Genomic DNA, 18,079 nt, shown 5'->3' with positions numbered 1-18,079 from the left:
GCGTAGTGTCCATTAGCTGTAATGATGGTCTAGTGACACAGCAGTCGGGCGTAGTGCCCCATAGCTATACTGCTGGTCTAGTAACACAGCAGGCGGGCGTAGTGCCCCATAGCTATAATGCTGGTCTAGTGACACTGCAGTAACTTTTATCCCCAGACACAAATGTTTTCAAGATATGCGCCACTGTTTTGCATGAAGCCCCGCTGTGGCGACAACGTGAATCTTATGCAGAACTAGACATTTTATGTATCTAGTCCAAATGTCTGCAATAAAAACAGACATAACAATAGCATACTTACTACCTACGCTTGAATCCCACGTACAAATTTAGCTTATTCCTTTTTTATTTCTCTCAAAATGGGAGGCTATCATCACAAATACATTAGCTATGACGAATATATATATCATTTATCACCCTTCCTTATTTGTTAAATAAAAAAAAAAAGGGGGTGAGGGAGATAAACCAAGGTAATGATCAGAAACATAGGTCCACATTATTAAATTCATTTTGAAAGGGACATCAGACATGTTGAAACAAGACCATTCTGGTTGCCAAGTACAAGCATCATAATCATTTGGATGGATACCATGGTTAAATAATTTGAAAGAATTTTCAGCAACATCCTCAGTCCGCCAGTTGAAACTATAATTTTGTTCAGTCCTTCTTCAAACAAATGTTTTTGAACAAGCATTTACTTGTTTGAAAACAGGTCTGGAATAGTTCTTGTCCACTAACAGCTATTGGAATGATATCAAATATGTGATATACAGGCAGTAAAATTAGTAGTTACAACGTTTAAAAAAAATGTTCTTAAGTTTTTGTGGACAAATTGTATTCAAATAACATTAATTTATTCTTTAATATTATGACATTTGACAATAAACATTGGCCTTTGTTGAAGTAATTAATTATGAATTTCGTAAATCTATTATCAAATTAAAAACTGTTTTCGTGTCTATGTGCGCTAACACACAATCAATGTAGTTGTTGCATAATTTCAGAGATAAAAATTTTCTTATCAAATATACTTTACAATGAGATAAAGATAATAACATTTTTTTGTGTGTAAATCTTTCTTTTGAAAACAAAAAAAATTGTTAAAGTTGTGGTTCTATTAATTCGACTGTTAATCTGTTCCTGTTATAAATAACTTTCTTGATCATCACTCTTTCCAGTTAAATTTTGCTTTTTCAATTTTATTCAGTATGAACAATTTGAGATCCTTCTAGTTTATAAGCTTTTATTAATGTTTTAAATTTCAATTAGTTTATTTTAATTAGATTAAAAAAATCAATACAAAAAGTATACAGTTTATAATATCTCAGGTATACAAAAAAATTAATAATAATTTTAGGATGGTATACACATCAAAGGACTTTATGCCAATCATGAAAAATAAAAATAAAAACATTTTTGTTTGAATATTTTTTAATTTCAAATTTAAATAAAAAAAGAAAACAGATTCTAGTTCAGACCTAGAAGCTGGTATTCCATATTTCTGGAATTCCATGTTTCTGGTATTCTTGCAGTGAGTGAAATAACTGACTGTACCAGTCACTACTAGCCAATAAATCACTTTTTATCCTCTTTTTTGTCATCTTTTTTGGTATCTTTAAGAAGGTTACTCATTGCACTTTGTATGACTTCACTATTGGGATCCACACCCGGTAAGTTTTGGAAAACATTTTGTAAAAAATCTGGATCATTCATTACCTCAGAGTAATCTTCTTCATCTTCCTGTAAAAAAAATAATACAAATATGTAAACAAAATTGGTTAAAGAAAAACAGGAAGCAAAATCATGATCATACTGAGATGTAACATTTGACAAATTTATTTTATTACCCCTAATGTTAATAGTTACTACAGTTTGAAATAAAGATTTGTTTATTCAACTACCACCTATTGTATCCAATTCATAGTTTGTTTCAAATAAAAGCAAGAAAAACATTAAAAAATTTTTTTTTTTAAAGACAATACCTCCATTATAGAGCTTAAAAGCGGGATTGTATAAGAAACCAATTATTTATTGGTAACTTATTACACAATGAATTCGTAAAATATAGTTTGGATGTAGATCTACTTCTTGATGTAAAATATAAGCAAAGCTTAGATAATCTATCAATAAACTTAAAGCAACTTTGAATTTAATGCGCAACTTTGAATTTAATGAACGACTTATTTTTTTCCTTTTCTAATTCCAATGATATAGATCTAGGTCTTTAAATCTAAACTTAGAAGATGATGTGATGTGCAAAAATTTTCTGAACATTAATTTATTAAACTCTTGAATCAATAATGCCTTTCATTCGGACATTTTTTCCAGAATGCGTTAGTTCTTTCAAGAATGTGATAGTCCTTTTCAAACTGATGTTGGCTCTAGATCTAATCTAGTACTGAAGCCAAATTTACATCTATTTATTTTTTATTTTGAAAAATTATCACGCTCAAACTAGAGTTTTTCCAATGAGACCAACGAGCTAGTAATTCTTTTCTCAGCAATATACATCAACTGTTAAATTTCTAGAAAATCATTAGAGCTGTTTTTGAAATCAGCATTCAGGTTATGACTTGAAAAGAGGTATTGTAAAAAGGGTCTTGCGCTATTGTATTTTAAAACTGAATTTGGGCAAGCAAAAGACAAATATTTCTTTTTATTATTATTATAACAAAAGTATTCTTTATTATAAATTTTAAAAAAGTTAAAGTTTCCTTAGAGATCTAATGGACATGTGGTAATCAATGATTTCCAGTAATTGTTAATCAGGGTGTCAATAGCTTTGACTTTTCCCCAAGGAAATTTGAGCTAGGTAAAGTCATTCAAGACAATAAAAAAGACTGAAATCATGGCTAAAGACAGTGAGAAACAGAGACAGAAGGTTGTCAGATAATGTCTAGTGCCCCAACAGACTCTGAAAATGGTGAATTCATGTAGAGGATAAAAAGGATTGAAGTGATAAGACATTCTAAAATTCTGTAAAAAAATCCTAGGCTTCACCATCTTTTCATCTTATTCAAAACATAGAGAAGAAGATTTATAAAAAGACATTTACTACAAGAGTTAATGTTTTCAAATGGGAAGCCAAAATCTGATCCATTTATCCCCTTTGAGAGATTAACATTTCCACTAAGTGTGGCAGCAATGAGACTGAAAGCTAAAGCCATGTGAGCTGAATAGACTCAGTACTGTAGTTATTAGGAATAGCAAGACAGTAAAAATTAGTATTATAGAAGAAGATATTGAAAATGTTTACACATATCTTTAAAATTGTGAATTTATACAAAAGATTAGATTTTCTCTGTCATTTTGGATGGAAACTTTAAATATATATCCATGACACATTTAACAATACTAGATCTAGATAACAGTTAACCTTTTTATCAGATAATACAGATTCCCCAGCAATATCGGTTTCCATAGGAGCAGGAGACGTCTCCTTTAAGTTACTTGTTCCACCTTTAAAGTAAATCAGTACAAACAAATTATAATAACAAGAGATGAAAAGTATAAGCTTAAGCATTATATATTAACATAATACAATGTTAAGTTAGGATACACATCTATTTTTGTTTGTTCAAATGACCTGTATTTTCCATTGAAAGTCTCACAGCATAAGCTACTTGCTCTTCTTCAGACATTGAGGCAAAATCCACAGCTTGAGGTGTTGGGTTGGTAGATTGTGGCAAGGATTCATCCGGGTTTAAGGAAGCTCCTAGTGCTCTCTCTAGCATTTCCTCATCCACAGAGGCTAGAGAAAATAGCAAAGACAACAATATTTACAGAAGCAGTGTTAGTTGTCTAATTTAAAGTTTGAACCATAAATAATAATAAAAAAAAACAAATAAAAAACATACCAGCGGATAAAGCTCCAGATTCTCCAACAGTTGTTCCTGTATTTTCTCTAAGTTCTCGTTCTTGACGAGCTCTTTGCTCTTCCATTGACACTCTTAAAGCCTAATTGAAATATTAGTTTTAAAGAAAATAAAAAGTATACATTAATTTTTATAATTTTATTGCCCACAATAATTTTACATCTTTTTTTTTACAAAATTGTTTAATATTTACCAATGCCAACTCAGGATCTTCATTAGGATCAACACCAAATTCGAATCCAGCACCTGTCATGTTAGCACCTGTACCATCCTCTCCGACTATTACAGGGGAAGATAAAAGCGCATCAGACAACATTGGTCCAGGTGGTACGGTCACCAAGTGAGAGCTTCAAACCAACAAAAAAACAAAAAAAAAAAAGGATCATATTTATCTAAGCATTCAATAAAGCATGAGCACTAAGTCTTAACAGAAATGTTTTATCCTAACTAGAAATAAAGCAATTATTGAAATGTACCTGGTGCCATCTTTACCATTGATAGCATTCACAAATGCTGTTAATTTATCTGTATTTATACTCTGAAACAAAAATAAAAGAATTAGCAAAAAGAATGATAACAAACATCTCAAAATTAAATATTGACTTTAGAAAAAAAATATGCTTCACTTAAGAATATATAAAATTACATGGTTGCAACAAAAACTAGTGATTTTATTAAGCATTTCTTTTATAAGATACTGGTGCAGCATAAGCCATTTTTTTCCTAAGTGTATGATGCTGCTATAGTATCACTAAGTAGCCTTTTTTTTTTAATTCCAGAGAAAAACAACATGGAAGTAATGTAAATGGTAGTATTTTGTTCCCCTTTAAGACCAAGTGCAGATGATGTAAAGGTCATCTGTTTCTGTGGCCCACTGTTAACAAGGGTGTCATGTGGCCAGCACAATGACCAACCACCTTTACTTTTCCCCAACTAATGCCAGGCACACATTAGAACTGGGTGGACTGGATGCGCCCTAAAAAATCCCAGTCTTCACCAGGGTACAAATCCAGGATCCTCGTTTCGGAAACTAAGCACTTTAACTCTCATCAACGCACCTCCTCTTCAATGCTGACAAAGCAAAAAATTAAAGATTCATTATTGCAATAGGAAAAATAAAGAACAAAAAAAATATAAATAATCAAGCCTTCAGGTTACCTCTTAAAATATATTGTGTGGTGATTCTTGAACGTTTCAGATAAATACAATGAAAATCACTTATAAAAAGTCACTCAGTCCAAAGCAATTAAGGAATAAATTTATTCTAATGAAAATCTAAAAAAAAAAACTATAAAAAAACCCAACAAAAACAAACAACAAGCAAAGAAACAAAAATTTAAAAAAATTGGCACTATAAATTGATAGAAGCTCAAACTCTTAAAATCAAAAAATATTTGGAGAGAATAAAAATAACATTGTATAATGTTAGGTTCTATATTACAAAGACAATCCAGTGGGAAGTATATGCTAAACATTTGACTAGTTTACCTCTTCACCAAAGTTTACTACATCAACATTGACTTTCTCCTTTTTGAGTCTTTTTGCTACTTTCACTAACTAAAAGAAATAATAATAATAATAAAAAACTTTTATCAGTGAATTGTGATTTTTCAAGAAAATATACAAACAACAATGTACAATGAACACCTGAAGTTTTAAATTTAAAAATAGAAAAGCATGTAGATAAATGTAAGGAATACCTCTTTTTCGTCCAGTTGAATGGGGCTTCCAACAAAAACAACTATTCTAAGTTTATGGTTACGACCTTGTCTGTGTTTTAATGCCAGCTACAAATATATATATATATATATATATAAATTAGTAAAATATTTCTCAATCAAAAATAATTGACATTTAAAAAAAAAATCTATACAGTATAAATTAAAAAATTCTAGACTCTAGTAACGTCACTAGACTTGAACATTTTATTAAGAAACAATAGCTTACATGAGCCACCCTGACAGCAGTTAAAAAATTAATTTCTCCGCAAGGCTGAACTTGATGTAGTTTGGCAAGAATTCTACCAACATCCGAAGTTAAAGTGACTAATACTTCAGCCCTATTCATAAAAAGAGTATACTATTTAAATGCATACAGAAACTACTTTTATGGTAAGAAACCACATCTAAAAAAATCTAAATTTATGTTACATTGTGAACTACAGAAAGTAAGATGACATCAGATTAATCTATTAGAGGGTAATGAAAGACATCAGCCATTAAAAATAACAATATGCACAATGCATATATAATAATAATAATAATATCTTTATTATCAATGAGGAAATAAGTCTTACAATTTGTGCATTAACAAAAAATCACAACCATAGCAAAGGAAATATATGTTCAGGCCAGGTTCACTCAAACATCACACATGAAATACTATATAAGGCAATTATACGTTTGGAACAAAATAAAACTATGCGCGTTGTATGGACCACCAAGAAAATTTTTTCCTCTTAGAACACTTTATAATGAAACAGTTTAATAGGAATAAGTTTAGTTATGCTCATAAAGTTTAGTTTTAATAATTAATTTTAAATTTATTTTTTTTACCAATAACTTATTTATTGGGAGTACTAAAGATTCTCTAATTAAGTGAAAAGAAATACTCAAATTAAATATTTCTGCCATTATACTTACTGAGCCATTTTTAAAAGCCCAACATTATTTTCTGGATTAGATCGTGTTTTGGACATACAAACAAGGTTGACTGCATCCTGTTGAGCTTGCATGCGAGTGGGAACAAAGTCACCATTGCGCATATAATCGCTGTTATCAACGCTGTAAAAAAAAAAAGAGTTTTAGTGCACAATAAAGCAAATGACAATTATACATACTTTTAACTATCACCTATATTCACAAAATTAAGTACAATTAATAATTTGAAAGAAATAGATCATGAAGAAAGGTATTACACACACTAATGTCTGGTTGTTCACTAAACAGATTTCTAAAAAATACATTTATCTCAAACTTTTTATGGCGGCATGACCCGATTTCTGCAGGTCAGATATTATTTTCAATAGTAATCTGGATTTCCTTTATTGATGTAACACTACTTAAAAAACTTAGAACGAAAGAAAAAAAAAGGAAAGAAAAGAGGACAAGAAGTATTTTTAGTTTTAGCAGCTTTGGAGCAATAAAAAATAATAACAATACCCCCCCCCCCCCCCCCACACACTTCCTTATTCTTGGTAAATCAGTTACTAGACACAAAATAAAGTCAAAATACCTTTAAGTTATTTACTAGATATACTAGATTGCATAAATAGAGATGCTATGAATAAATGAAACATTATCATGGAATTCAACAAGAATTAATAAATTAAACAAAAATAAAATTTACTAAAATGCTATTTTTTTTGGCTAAGTTATTTCTAATACTTTCTAATAACTTTGAACAGATAAGATCGTCAGATGCAAGATTCAATAAATAATACTTTAATAGAGTGCAGCTTAACAATCAAATATCATGAATATTCTCATTTGATAAGAGTCAAGGACTCAAGACTTATACTTAGACAATAGTATATATTAGACTTAGATCCAGATCTTATTCTTATAATTATTATAGTATTATAGTTAATTATACTATACTACTATAGTAGTAATTATAGTTTATAGACGTACCATTAGTAAAGTCACTAATCTTATACTACACTTAGAAAATTCATTCAGCTTTCCAATGATACCAAATTTATTATGATTAAATGAGTCAACGACCCTTTGAAACTTATTACACTTTTTTTCATGTACTAAAATTTCACTAAGGTCGGGATGACCTTTTGTCAATAATACCTGTTTTTTACATAATAAGTAAAAATTAGTGTACACTAAAACATGTAAAATTGAATAAATTACTTCTTTGTATACATATCATTGATTATTAACATAAAATATAATAAAGATATATATGTAAGCTTGGCAGTTCTTTTGGACAGTCGATGTCGAGACACAAGTAGCTAAAATCTGTAAATCTAGGTATATCTAAAATATTCTTTCAAAGAAATATACTTAAATAGATCTAAATTTTAAATCTGAAGATTCTTTTTCTAATCTACACTATTGCTCTATAGCTAGATAGATCTAGATCAATTTAAAAGCTTATTGTGTTGAGAACTTGACAACCGGGAGCATTTTTCTTTTTATAGACAAAATTAGAAAAAATTTTAAAATTTTTAGTTTTTCATAATTTACTAATTATATTTTAATTTGCCACTTAAAAATTAAAATTCCTCCTTTGAAACTGTACAATTAGATACATACTTTTGTATATGTATTCACAATAGTTGAATAGTTTCTGAAATACTCACAATGAAAAAAAATTTGTTTCACTTTTTAAAAATTTCTCTATAAAGTTACTATAAAGTCCATAGGCGGCATAGGATGTCTGGACGCTTCGGACAAACTTAAAATCACAATAATTTTTGAACCAATAAATTTGGTGTTGTTGGAAAGCATATTTCAACCTCTTTCATTCTATTTATTAGTATTACTATATTTACACATTTGTTGGTATACTATAACTATAGTAATATTAGTATATACTATATTATATATTATATAAGTATAGGCTAGGGCTAGGAACCTAGGACGGCTAGGATCAATTTAAATTTTTTGGTGCAACTACCTTACTTACTATTGCTTAGTTAGAGACACTTCAAGACAGAAGATTAAAAAGTAGTCAACTAAAGAAGCATAATAGTATTAATAGATAAAAAATTATAAAACATTGAAATAATTCAAACATTAGATTATTAGATCTACTCTAGTCTACTTGAATTTGCTCAGATTTGCTGTGTCAGTGACTGACTGAACTTGAAAGAGAGAGCAACAAATCTGAACTAGATTAGACTGAAATATAGATAACTTAATGTTTAAAACATATATTTCAAGCAAAGATTGAATGGTTGTAATATCTATAGTGTGTGGTTTAAACGTTCAAGTTTGTATGTTCAATATAAATAATTAAAAAATAAGGTTTTAAAGTGTTCTAACCATATTATTGTACTTTCCAGCACCATTTTGGATTCTCTTAAGATAGTCACGGAGAAAAGTTGTAACGTGCAATGCATACGTTAAAAACATCATAGCTACACCCTTGTCAAGATCTAGATTTCTAGGTGTCGAGATATATGCATAGTTTACATAGATTTATTTTCTAGCAAGAAACCTTATCAGATATTTATTTTTTAAATTTCTTAGTGCATTGTGCATATTTAACTAAATTTAGATCCACGATTTTGTGATGTCAATGTTGAACGTATGTCCAGTTAAGTCCAGTATATAAGGAATTTTCCAAAATACTTTGAAACTAATTTATGATTCATTCATCTATCTGAAATTATTGTTAGATTTATCAACTTATATTTATTGAAAGAAAATTAAATGTACTGTATTATTTATTAATTTAACCATAAGTAACAGAAAAATTGCAAAATTTATGTCCATTTAATTTTTTTTGGGTTATGCTAGTGTAGCTCATCCTAAAATTAAATAGCCAAATCAGCTTTAGGATTGACATTCACTGCGATATCATTGACATTATTTCCTTCTTCCTTATACTATAGTGGTGTTATTTGCGACCTTACTAAACCGTTGTGTATTGGATAAATTATTTCTTTCTTCCTTGGATAATTTTCTTAACTGATTTTTTTTTATGACTAAATATATATGGACTAGATCTAATTAGATCTTATCTTGTTCAGTGGTGAGTAACACTAAATTTAGTCAATTTAGATAAGTTACTGTAGACTTAGTCAACTTAGTGTAGTTTAGAACTTTCACTGAAAGTTTCAACTTACTTTAGTCTAGCTAGTGTCTAAGTCTAGCTTAGACTTTTAGTAGCTAGATCTAGATAGATTCTACTAGAGTAGAATTGTAGAATAGTTACTAGTAATAGCATTATTAACTAATAAATATTCAATACTGTCTTGACTTCTTGACTTTAGTCTTAGTCTTTTCTTAGTTGACTTGACTAGAGTTAGAATAGTTAGATGTCTTGTCTTAGTCTTAGTCACTGTCTTACTGTACTACTAGACTGTTACCTAGTGTAAAAATACAAGACTCTAGTAAGAGTCTAGTATTACTGTTTAGATAAGAAAGATAGAAGACTAGAATCTCAATCTTTTTCTAGACCTAGAATCTATGTTCTCTCTCTCTATATATATATAATATTTCATTCAATATATATATATAATATATACATAATATATGTATATATATATATATATATATATATTATATTATTATATTATAATATAATAATATATATATATAACTATATATTATATTATTATATTATAATATAATAATATATATATATAACAATATATTATTAGAACTAGCTGATTAAATTTGCATTTATAAGCTTTATAGATAAATATCTATATATTAGTAGATACTAATACACAATAGTCAATAGTAGTAGTGAATTATCCAGATGTAGATCTGCTACTGAATAGTGGCAATAGTTACTAATTTTTAAAAATCTTGATGACAATTTTCTAGAGCTAAAAGTCAATAGTAGTAGTAATAGTAATAGTGTAGACTAACCATTTATCCCAATGGGTCTTATTTATATAATTGAAATGTCTCTTGGTTAGTGTGTATCTTCCAATCATCTTGTATAGTGCCTAAGTTTTTTATCTTGATGACAATTTTCTAGATCTAGAAGTCTATAGCAGTAGTATTGTAGATTAACTATTTATCCTAGTGGGTCTTTAACTTCTTCTTTATATAATTGAAATGTCTCCTGGTTAGCATGTGTCCTCCATCCATCTTGTATAGCGCTGATAATACAGGTCTCATGATGGCTGAAGAACACACCTTTCAAAGAAAACTTCTTGTAGAAGACATGCTCAGAAGGCCTAAAGAAACTTTAAATATAGACATCCCAACTGACTATTGTGGCTGAGTGGTTAAGTGCTTGGCGTCTGAAGCTGGGGTCCTGGGTTCAAATGTCAGTTAATATTGGGATTTTAAATTTCAGGATTTTTAAGGCGCCCCTTAGTCCACCCAACTCTAATGGGGACTTTAGTTGAGGAAAGTAAAGGTAATTGGTTGTTGTGCTGGCCACAAGTCACCCTGCTCATTAACCATTGGCCAAAGAAACAGATAAACATAACACCATCTGTATATAGATCGCTTTGGAATTGAAGACATTGCCTCAGCCAACCTCAGACATGGTTACATGCTCAATATTTATTTTTCTTAGGGTTTTGCTTTTCCAAGTATTTGTAGCAAGTTTTCTTTTGTTTTTTGATTGTATACAGGTTTCACAAGCATACTTGATTACTGGTCTTAGATAGTTTTGTTGATAACTTTTCATGAGATTGTTTTGCTTTCGAGTATAAATGTGGTGTTTGCTATAAAATTGTCATTAGGTCTTTTTTTTTTTTTTTTTTTGAATTAGTAAAATATTTTACTTACAGCACTATCCTTACTTAGTATAATTACATTGTGACTAAGTTTATCTAGATTCTAAAGATGTAAGAAATAACAACACTGCATATATATTCTTTTTCACTTCTTGTGCTTATAATACATATTCTCCTTATCTGATATATTGATGTAAAATATATAATAATAATAAGGCTAGTCTTCGAGTCCGAAGATTAGTGAGGAATGCTGTATTTCCTGTGGCTGCGCAGCCCCAGCTGAGACCTACATATTTTGCCTCATCCTGGGCTTACCTGGCACAGGAGAAACCATGATCAAAATATATAAAGAACTACAGAAAAAAGCATGCGTAATAAAGAGAAGTTATGTTAATTACACATGTTCTAAGATATGTGTGAATTTTCACAGTTATTTGCTAACTAGTAAAAAGCTCCTTTCTTGTAGATCTAGATACCAGTATCAGTGTATGTCAGAGATGGCTAGGGTAATGTAAGTTTTCTATTTCTTTGACCAATGGCTAGTGAGAGTATCACAGTACCAGCACATTATTTTACAGTAACAGTATACAAATTACAATATATAGAGTATGATGAGATGTATAGGGGCAAATGTGACAAAATTGTAACATTTCATTCATTAAATTTCCCTTTCGGTTTAAATTAGAGACCATTGGTCATTGGCCAAATGCTGTGATCCTGTAAATGTAGCTGGTGATTGTAAATTGTAGTATATTGCATGTGAATACTCAATATTATTTTGTACATAGTTTATTTAACAAAATTCTTTTTTTTTTTTTAATTAAAGAATTTCTTAATAAAAAAAAATATTCTTGGCAAGTGTATTTTCTTTTCATTGAATGTTACATGGCTGCTTCAGAACACACCCAGCATTGGAACTCTCTATCCTTATGTGCTGTCTACCATCTAGAAGGTATTATTGAATGCTGGCACATTTTTTTAAAGAAAATAATTTGAAAAAAAAAAAAAATTCTGAGCATTTTATTTGCTCTATGGTGGTTTTCTGTGTAGAGGAATAACTTTTCTAATTGTTTGTTTTCCTCAATAATTTTTTTGGGTGTTTTAAAAAATTGGTTTCAAACTTGACAATCAGCCACCAAATTTCTTACATGTTCAGTGAAATGACTGACTTTTCATATGCTTCAGGTCAGAAGATTAAAAAGTTAAATAGTTATGTGAGTGCATTTTAAATGCTCTTGGAAGGATTAATAAGTTAAGTTAGATAGCAATAGTTAATGGGTCATATGTCTGCTGAATACTATAAGCTGCACATATATGCATAATTAATAATTACACAAGTCAATGATGGGGGTGCATGTAAAATCGTATAAAAGTTGGACACAAAGCTACAAAATCTCTTTTTAGTCTTTTTTTCCCACCAAGGATGGAAGGGGGGTTGTCCTAAAAAACAACAACATTGAACGAGAAGACATTTTGGGGATTGAGACTTGTCGGCTATTTCCACTTGGAACGTGTTTGAAATTCTACACGTCAAGCGTGTTCGTGTTGTAAGAGGCACGTCTAGGATCATTACCTTCCTTCGTCCTGCACTACTGCTGTAAACATGTGTGCTGCTGTGTACTAGGTCTACACATCATAGGAGACATGTTGGAAGCTAGTGAATCTATTCCTTCCTTTTTTTTTTATTCACGACACTTAGGAGAGTGTTTGAAGTCCTGGTCGTTAATAATTACAAACAAACGACATTATCTATCTATCTATCTATCTATCTATCTATCTATCTATCTATCTATCTATCTATCTATCTATCTATCTATCTATCTATCTATCTATCTATCTATCTATCTATCTATCTATCTATCTATCTATCTATCTATCTATCTATCTATCTATCTATCTATCTATCTATCTATCTATCTATCTATCTATCTATCTATCTATCTATCTATCTATCTATCTATCTATCTATCTATCTATCTATCTATCTATCTATCTATCTATCTATCTATCTATCTATCTATCTATCTATCTATCTATCTATCTATCTATCTATCTATCTATCTATCTATCTATCTATCTATCTATCTATCTATCTATCTATCTATCTATCTATCTATCTATCTATCTATCTATCTATCTATCTATCTATCTATCTATCTATCTATCTATCTATCTATCTATCTATCTATCTATCTATCTATCTATCTATATCTGTCTGTCTGTCTGTCTGTCTCTCTCTTTATATATATATATTAATGGGGTATAATGAACACAGAAACGCGTCTACTAAGGTATTTAGCGGTGTGTTAAAGCGCACACTTCCCCACCCCCGTTTTCCAAAACCCATTTTTCGGCTTAAGTGGGGCGCGGTCCGCCCCGGGTGATATTAGTTTTGGGTGTGGTCATTTTTCAAACATGAACTTGTGCTTGTGTCCATTCGAGATTGTGGAAAACATACATGCATGACATGACAGGTGTTGGACATTGTTAGTAACCAATAGTTTAATCCTCCGTCACTTGTTCAAATGATGTGTACCCAGAACACCTCGATGCAGTAAGTGGGCTATAAGTCATCTTTGAAGCTTAGGAATCCGTGTGATGAGCATCAAGGGTTCAGCTGGTTCATTATAAATCTACACAACTACAAGATGTTGTGTTTTTTTTTTACCCACCCTTTCATTTCGCTGCATCGTATGTATAAATTGTACTTTCAAAGTCACGCGAAAACTGCCCCCTTTGTATATGATGTATACTGGTTGTTTCTTGTGAGTGCATCCACCGGGTGGTGCAGTGTCGCTGGTTGTGTGTTGGGACGAGAGACAACTCACACTCGCTAGTGTGTAACCACGGTGGTCCTGTAACGACGCCCTGCGTGTCCTGTCTCCTAAAGGTCTTGCTGTGACTGTCTTGTTTGCACGACGCGTGTGTATGCACTAAGTATTTTCAATTTACTGACAGGAATAGCCACTTAGAACTAGCACTCACTAGCTTCGGCTCGTAATTGCCTTTGGCTCGGACTTCTAACAAGTGCTTGTGTAGGGCTTCGTTCTCTCCCCCCCCCCCCCCCTGTTGATGTAGTGATTTTGCGTTTGGTCACAGTTATAATGTATTTCTTTGCATATCAGTTGTACATCTTGAGTTGATATGCAGCGCATATCCAGATGCAGTGTGATATCGTATAACCCTTAAGCCCCTCTCTTGTGTGATAATAAACTACAATATCACCAGCTTAACTTGTTATGGAGTCCTTGCTTGTACTAGTGCTTTGGCGTGGATTTATTCTTAATAAGACTTCCATGTTCGCCATTTAAGTAAGTAGGCCCACAAGAAATAGGTTAGTAGCACTACTACGCTTTAAGTCTTCCTGGACAAGACATTTTCCCCTGAGATTTCACACATTGTTAGTCAACTGATTATAAGGAGTTCATAAATTACGAGAAGCCTGCTTTTCGGCGCTGGTTATATCGTAATCCAAGACATCTTGGTCAGATGTACAAAGAAAGCGTGGAGGGGAAGAATACCTTACTATTGTGTTTTTGTGTTGGTACACGCATCAGTGGTCAGTGCTGTGAATATGGGGAAATCTCAAAACTATTGAAACTCGTTTAGACCTTGATCCACTTTAAGCTTAGTCGTTTATCCTTAGCTTCCAAACGGATCACGGAAACCATATTAGGACCCCCCTCCCCCTCACACCTGTTCACAAAAAGAGATTGTTCCAGAGCATTCTTAAGTAGCATGCACTCGTGTTTTGAACATGTCATAAAAATGAGTACCCTATCCTCCTCCCCGTTGCCATACTTCTCTAGGATGCTTCTCCATTGTCTACTTCATGGAATCGCTTAACATCTTGATAGCATATGATGTAGATGATATCATAAGATTCATTGAACATCTTTTTTTTTTTTAAATCCAGGAAACTACACCATTAAAACAAAACAAAAAAAAAAGAAAACAAACCACGATGTTAATTACAGGACACTTGTGGTAGCCAATTTTACTTCCGTGGTTGTCACTCTTCTAGTTTTAGTCCCCCGGTGTGTCTGCTAGGAAGTTGGATCTGTTTTATAGTGTTCAAGACACGAATGGCTTTTATCTTGTGTTCACAGCTTGACCTGAGTTGATCAGAAAATATAAGAATACTAGCATTACACTCTAGTTAGGCCCTTGATTTGTTCCCAGGCTTTATATGGTTTATTATGACCCGAACATCATTTGCTTTTTTTTTTTTTTTTTTCAATAAATGGAACACATTTTGATGACCCCCTCCAAACTGTTTAACCCGTCAATTATTAAATCTATATATTCTAAAAATATATTCTTTGTTGATTCTTTGCTCTCTCTCTCTCTTTCTCTCTCGAAAAAAAATCTTTTTTTTTTCTTTTTTTAAATTTAAACGGCGTCTAAAAGGAAGCGGAAATGTAAAGCATATTAAAATAAGTTGACTTAGGGAAAAAGAATTTGATTTTAAAATACGGAGTTAGTGTGCTAATTCTATTTATGCTTTCTTTATAGACAGCGACCTTTTTGGGAAAATAGCGAAAATAAAATATAAATCTTCCTTTTTGGGGAAACAGCGGCGAATATAAAATACAAATCTTTGATAGATAGCTTCTGATTTTTCGCTAATTTCGGTGGTCAGGTTGCGAATCTATCAAAACCGGTCTTTAGCAAGCACCTAAGAGGTAAAAGGAACCTGTGTACTAAATCCGTACGACATTCAATGAGATATGTTGATTACTTGATACATGTTTAAGGCAGTCAGTGGTATTTTACAAATATAATATAGGTAGGCTCTTCATCAGTGGTTCCCAACCTTTTTTTTTTTTGTCCCTTGCCATGTTTTCTGGTTTTCGGTAGACCCCTGCTTAACTTGTAAATTTGTGCAAATTAATCATTAAAAAAAAAACAACTGATTTCTAACTGTAGTGAGTTGAAGAGTGAAAAAGTAATTTAAAGCTACATGTTAAGTTATAGAAATCTATCTTTTTCATTGATAAAATTCAAATTTAAATCAATTGAAATTAAACAATTTATATGTATTGCTGGAATCACCAAACGCACTGGAAATGTTTTTTTTTTTATTGTGTTAAGGTTTATCATCCGTTGTAACGGATATTTATATAGGAATTTGTTAATCTATGATGTAGCCCTTCAAACATTTAATATTAATTAATTTGCCTTAAGTATCATTGCAAAATTTTTTGCTAAGAGCAGTTTCTCGTGTATTTCTTGATCTTTCATGTGTGGCTCAAATATTAAGTCAGAGGGACTGTTTCATTAACAGGAGAAGAAGGCGAAGTCGAGTAACTGTTGCCTAAACCAGTAAACTTCAAGCAGGAAGTGCTCGCCTTGGCTTGCTACCCACCTAGCAGAAGGAAAACTGAATTCCAAACTCTGCTGACTTGCAATTATACCCAAACATGGGAAAGGTTTCGTGGGTCAACTCTGAGGAAAAATATGGAGCAACAATTTTTAGTTTGAATATCAGGATAAATATTTAAAGGATTAACTAAGGTGCAAATCATATACCAGTGTATGAAAGAATTACATTAATGGGATGTAAAAATTAAAGTCACGACCTGCTTAAATGAAATCTTTCATCGTAGACCCCCGTGGACATCTCATATACCCCCAATTTATTTTTTCACTTTCGTAGACCCCTTTAAAGTCTTCGTAGACCCCTGTGGGTCTATATAGACCACTTTGGGAATCACTGTTCTACATCAACCATTTTTTTTTTTAATTTCTGGACACTAAAGGAACGTAAACACAAGAAGGTACATCAAGTTATCAGATATTGAGAACTTATTGTGTGATTGTTTCACAGGTGGGAGGCGATACCTTTAGAAGATTAAACTGTCATTTTGTTGCAGGGAAACTGTCATTTCGTTGCAGGGCTGGCTTTAGGCATAGGCAAAGTAGGGCCACCGATTGGTAGGGGCCTCGCACAGGAGTAGAAAAAAAATTAGCGAAAAAAATGCGAAACGTTCATCAAATCTCATACATAGCAAGTTCTATGGCTCTATGTTTACTATTTAAGTGTCTACTATGACTCACGGTTTGTTCACGAATGTTTCGGCCCACTTGTTTTGGTAGACTATCCATGTCAGAAGATCCTTGTGATGAAAATGTCAAAACGTTTAGGCTTTACGTTTCATTTATGATCGAGGTGTAAATATTGTCGCTGCAAATGTTGCCACTGCCCTTCGTATGGCATTGGCAGCTCCGATCACTGTTGCACCAGGTGAAATAAGAGAACGACCGAGTCGCAAGGACGCCTGAACAGTCTGGGCTATGATATCTATGGAACGAGATATCGTCCAATCTCTGAATTATTCACAATTTATTCGAGACTTCAAAGCATGTTAATGACATCTGCATGGATATGTTTAAAACACACACGTTACGCTAGATGAACGCTTTGGAAATTTCAGGTATTTGTTGATTTAGATAGAAATGGTTTTTAAAAATGCTTAATTTTTTTTTTAAAAATTTCATTGGGGTCACTAAACTTACATCGCTTGGGCTTCCAATTACCAAAAATGTCAATGACTAAAATATGGCTATTGACAATTACTATATATATATATGTCTGTGTGTGTTTTGTATACCTTAAAAGTACTTTGTTCAACCAGTCTAGTAGTTGACGAAAAGCCCTGCTCCCCCTTTTCACATGCCGCCCAAACGCCACTTCTGGATTCTTTTAGTTGTCCTTTATTTTTATTTTACTTAGCCATGTGACGTCTTACAATAGTGTTTATTTTGCTTACGGGAAGGAACAATGTTCCTTGAAATGTCCAGTTTCTTCTTTCACTCATTGAA

At 31.7% G+C, this 18,079-nt stretch overlaps 2 protein-coding genes across 11 annotated transcripts in view; one reads left to right on the top strand and one right to left on the bottom strand.

The window, feature by feature from the left end:
• Positions 1-1,411: 1,411 nt before the first annotated feature.
• On the bottom strand, positions 1,412-9,022 carry LOC106058248 (26S proteasome non-ATPase regulatory subunit 4-like). Its single transcript, XM_013215626.2, has 11 exons — positions 8,874-9,022; positions 6,516-6,656; positions 5,821-5,932; positions 5,574-5,660; positions 5,362-5,430; positions 4,350-4,411; positions 4,067-4,220; positions 3,856-3,955; positions 3,585-3,749; positions 3,375-3,457; positions 1,412-1,738 (listed from the first exon to the last, which is right to left on the bottom strand). The coding sequence occupies exons 1-11, from the start codon at positions 8,948-8,950 to the stop codon at positions 1,574-1,576; spliced, it is 1,215 nt and encodes a 404-aa protein (XP_013071080.2). The 5' UTR covers positions 8,951-9,022; the 3' UTR covers positions 1,412-1,573.
• A 409-nt stretch (positions 9,023-9,431) lies between these two features.
• The window catches only part of LOC106064649 (unconventional myosin-IXAa-like), a 95,581-nt gene continuing 86,933 nt past the window's right edge, over positions 9,432-18,079 (top strand). For all 10 annotated transcript variants that reach the window (XM_056035309.1, XM_056035283.1, XM_056035297.1 and 7 more), the window contains exon 1: positions 9,432-9,585. The gene's annotated coding sequence lies outside the window, so the exon portion shown is untranslated. The remainder of the gene's footprint in view (positions 9,586-18,079) is intronic.

Source organism: Biomphalaria glabrata, chromosome 1 (assembly GCF_947242115.1).
Source record: "Biomphalaria glabrata chromosome 1, xgBioGlab47.1, whole genome shotgun sequence".
Lineage (NCBI taxonomy): Eukaryota > Metazoa > Mollusca > Gastropoda > Planorbidae > Biomphalaria > Biomphalaria glabrata.
This window is presented reverse-complemented; position numbering and strand designations above follow the sequence as displayed.

Coding starts and splice junctions, on each gene's coding strand:
- LOC106058248 (XM_013215626.2), bottom strand. CDS start 8,950: ATGCATTGCACGTTACAACTTTTCTCCGTGACTATCTTAAGAGAATCC. Junction 4,412..5,361: donor TAGTAAACTTTGGTGAAGAG/GTAAACTAGTCA, acceptor TTTTTGTTTCAG/AGTATAAATACAGATAAATT. Junction 1,739..3,374: donor CTGTATTATCTGATAAAAAG/GTTAACTGTTAT, acceptor TTTTTTTTACAG/GAAGATGAAGAAGATTACTC.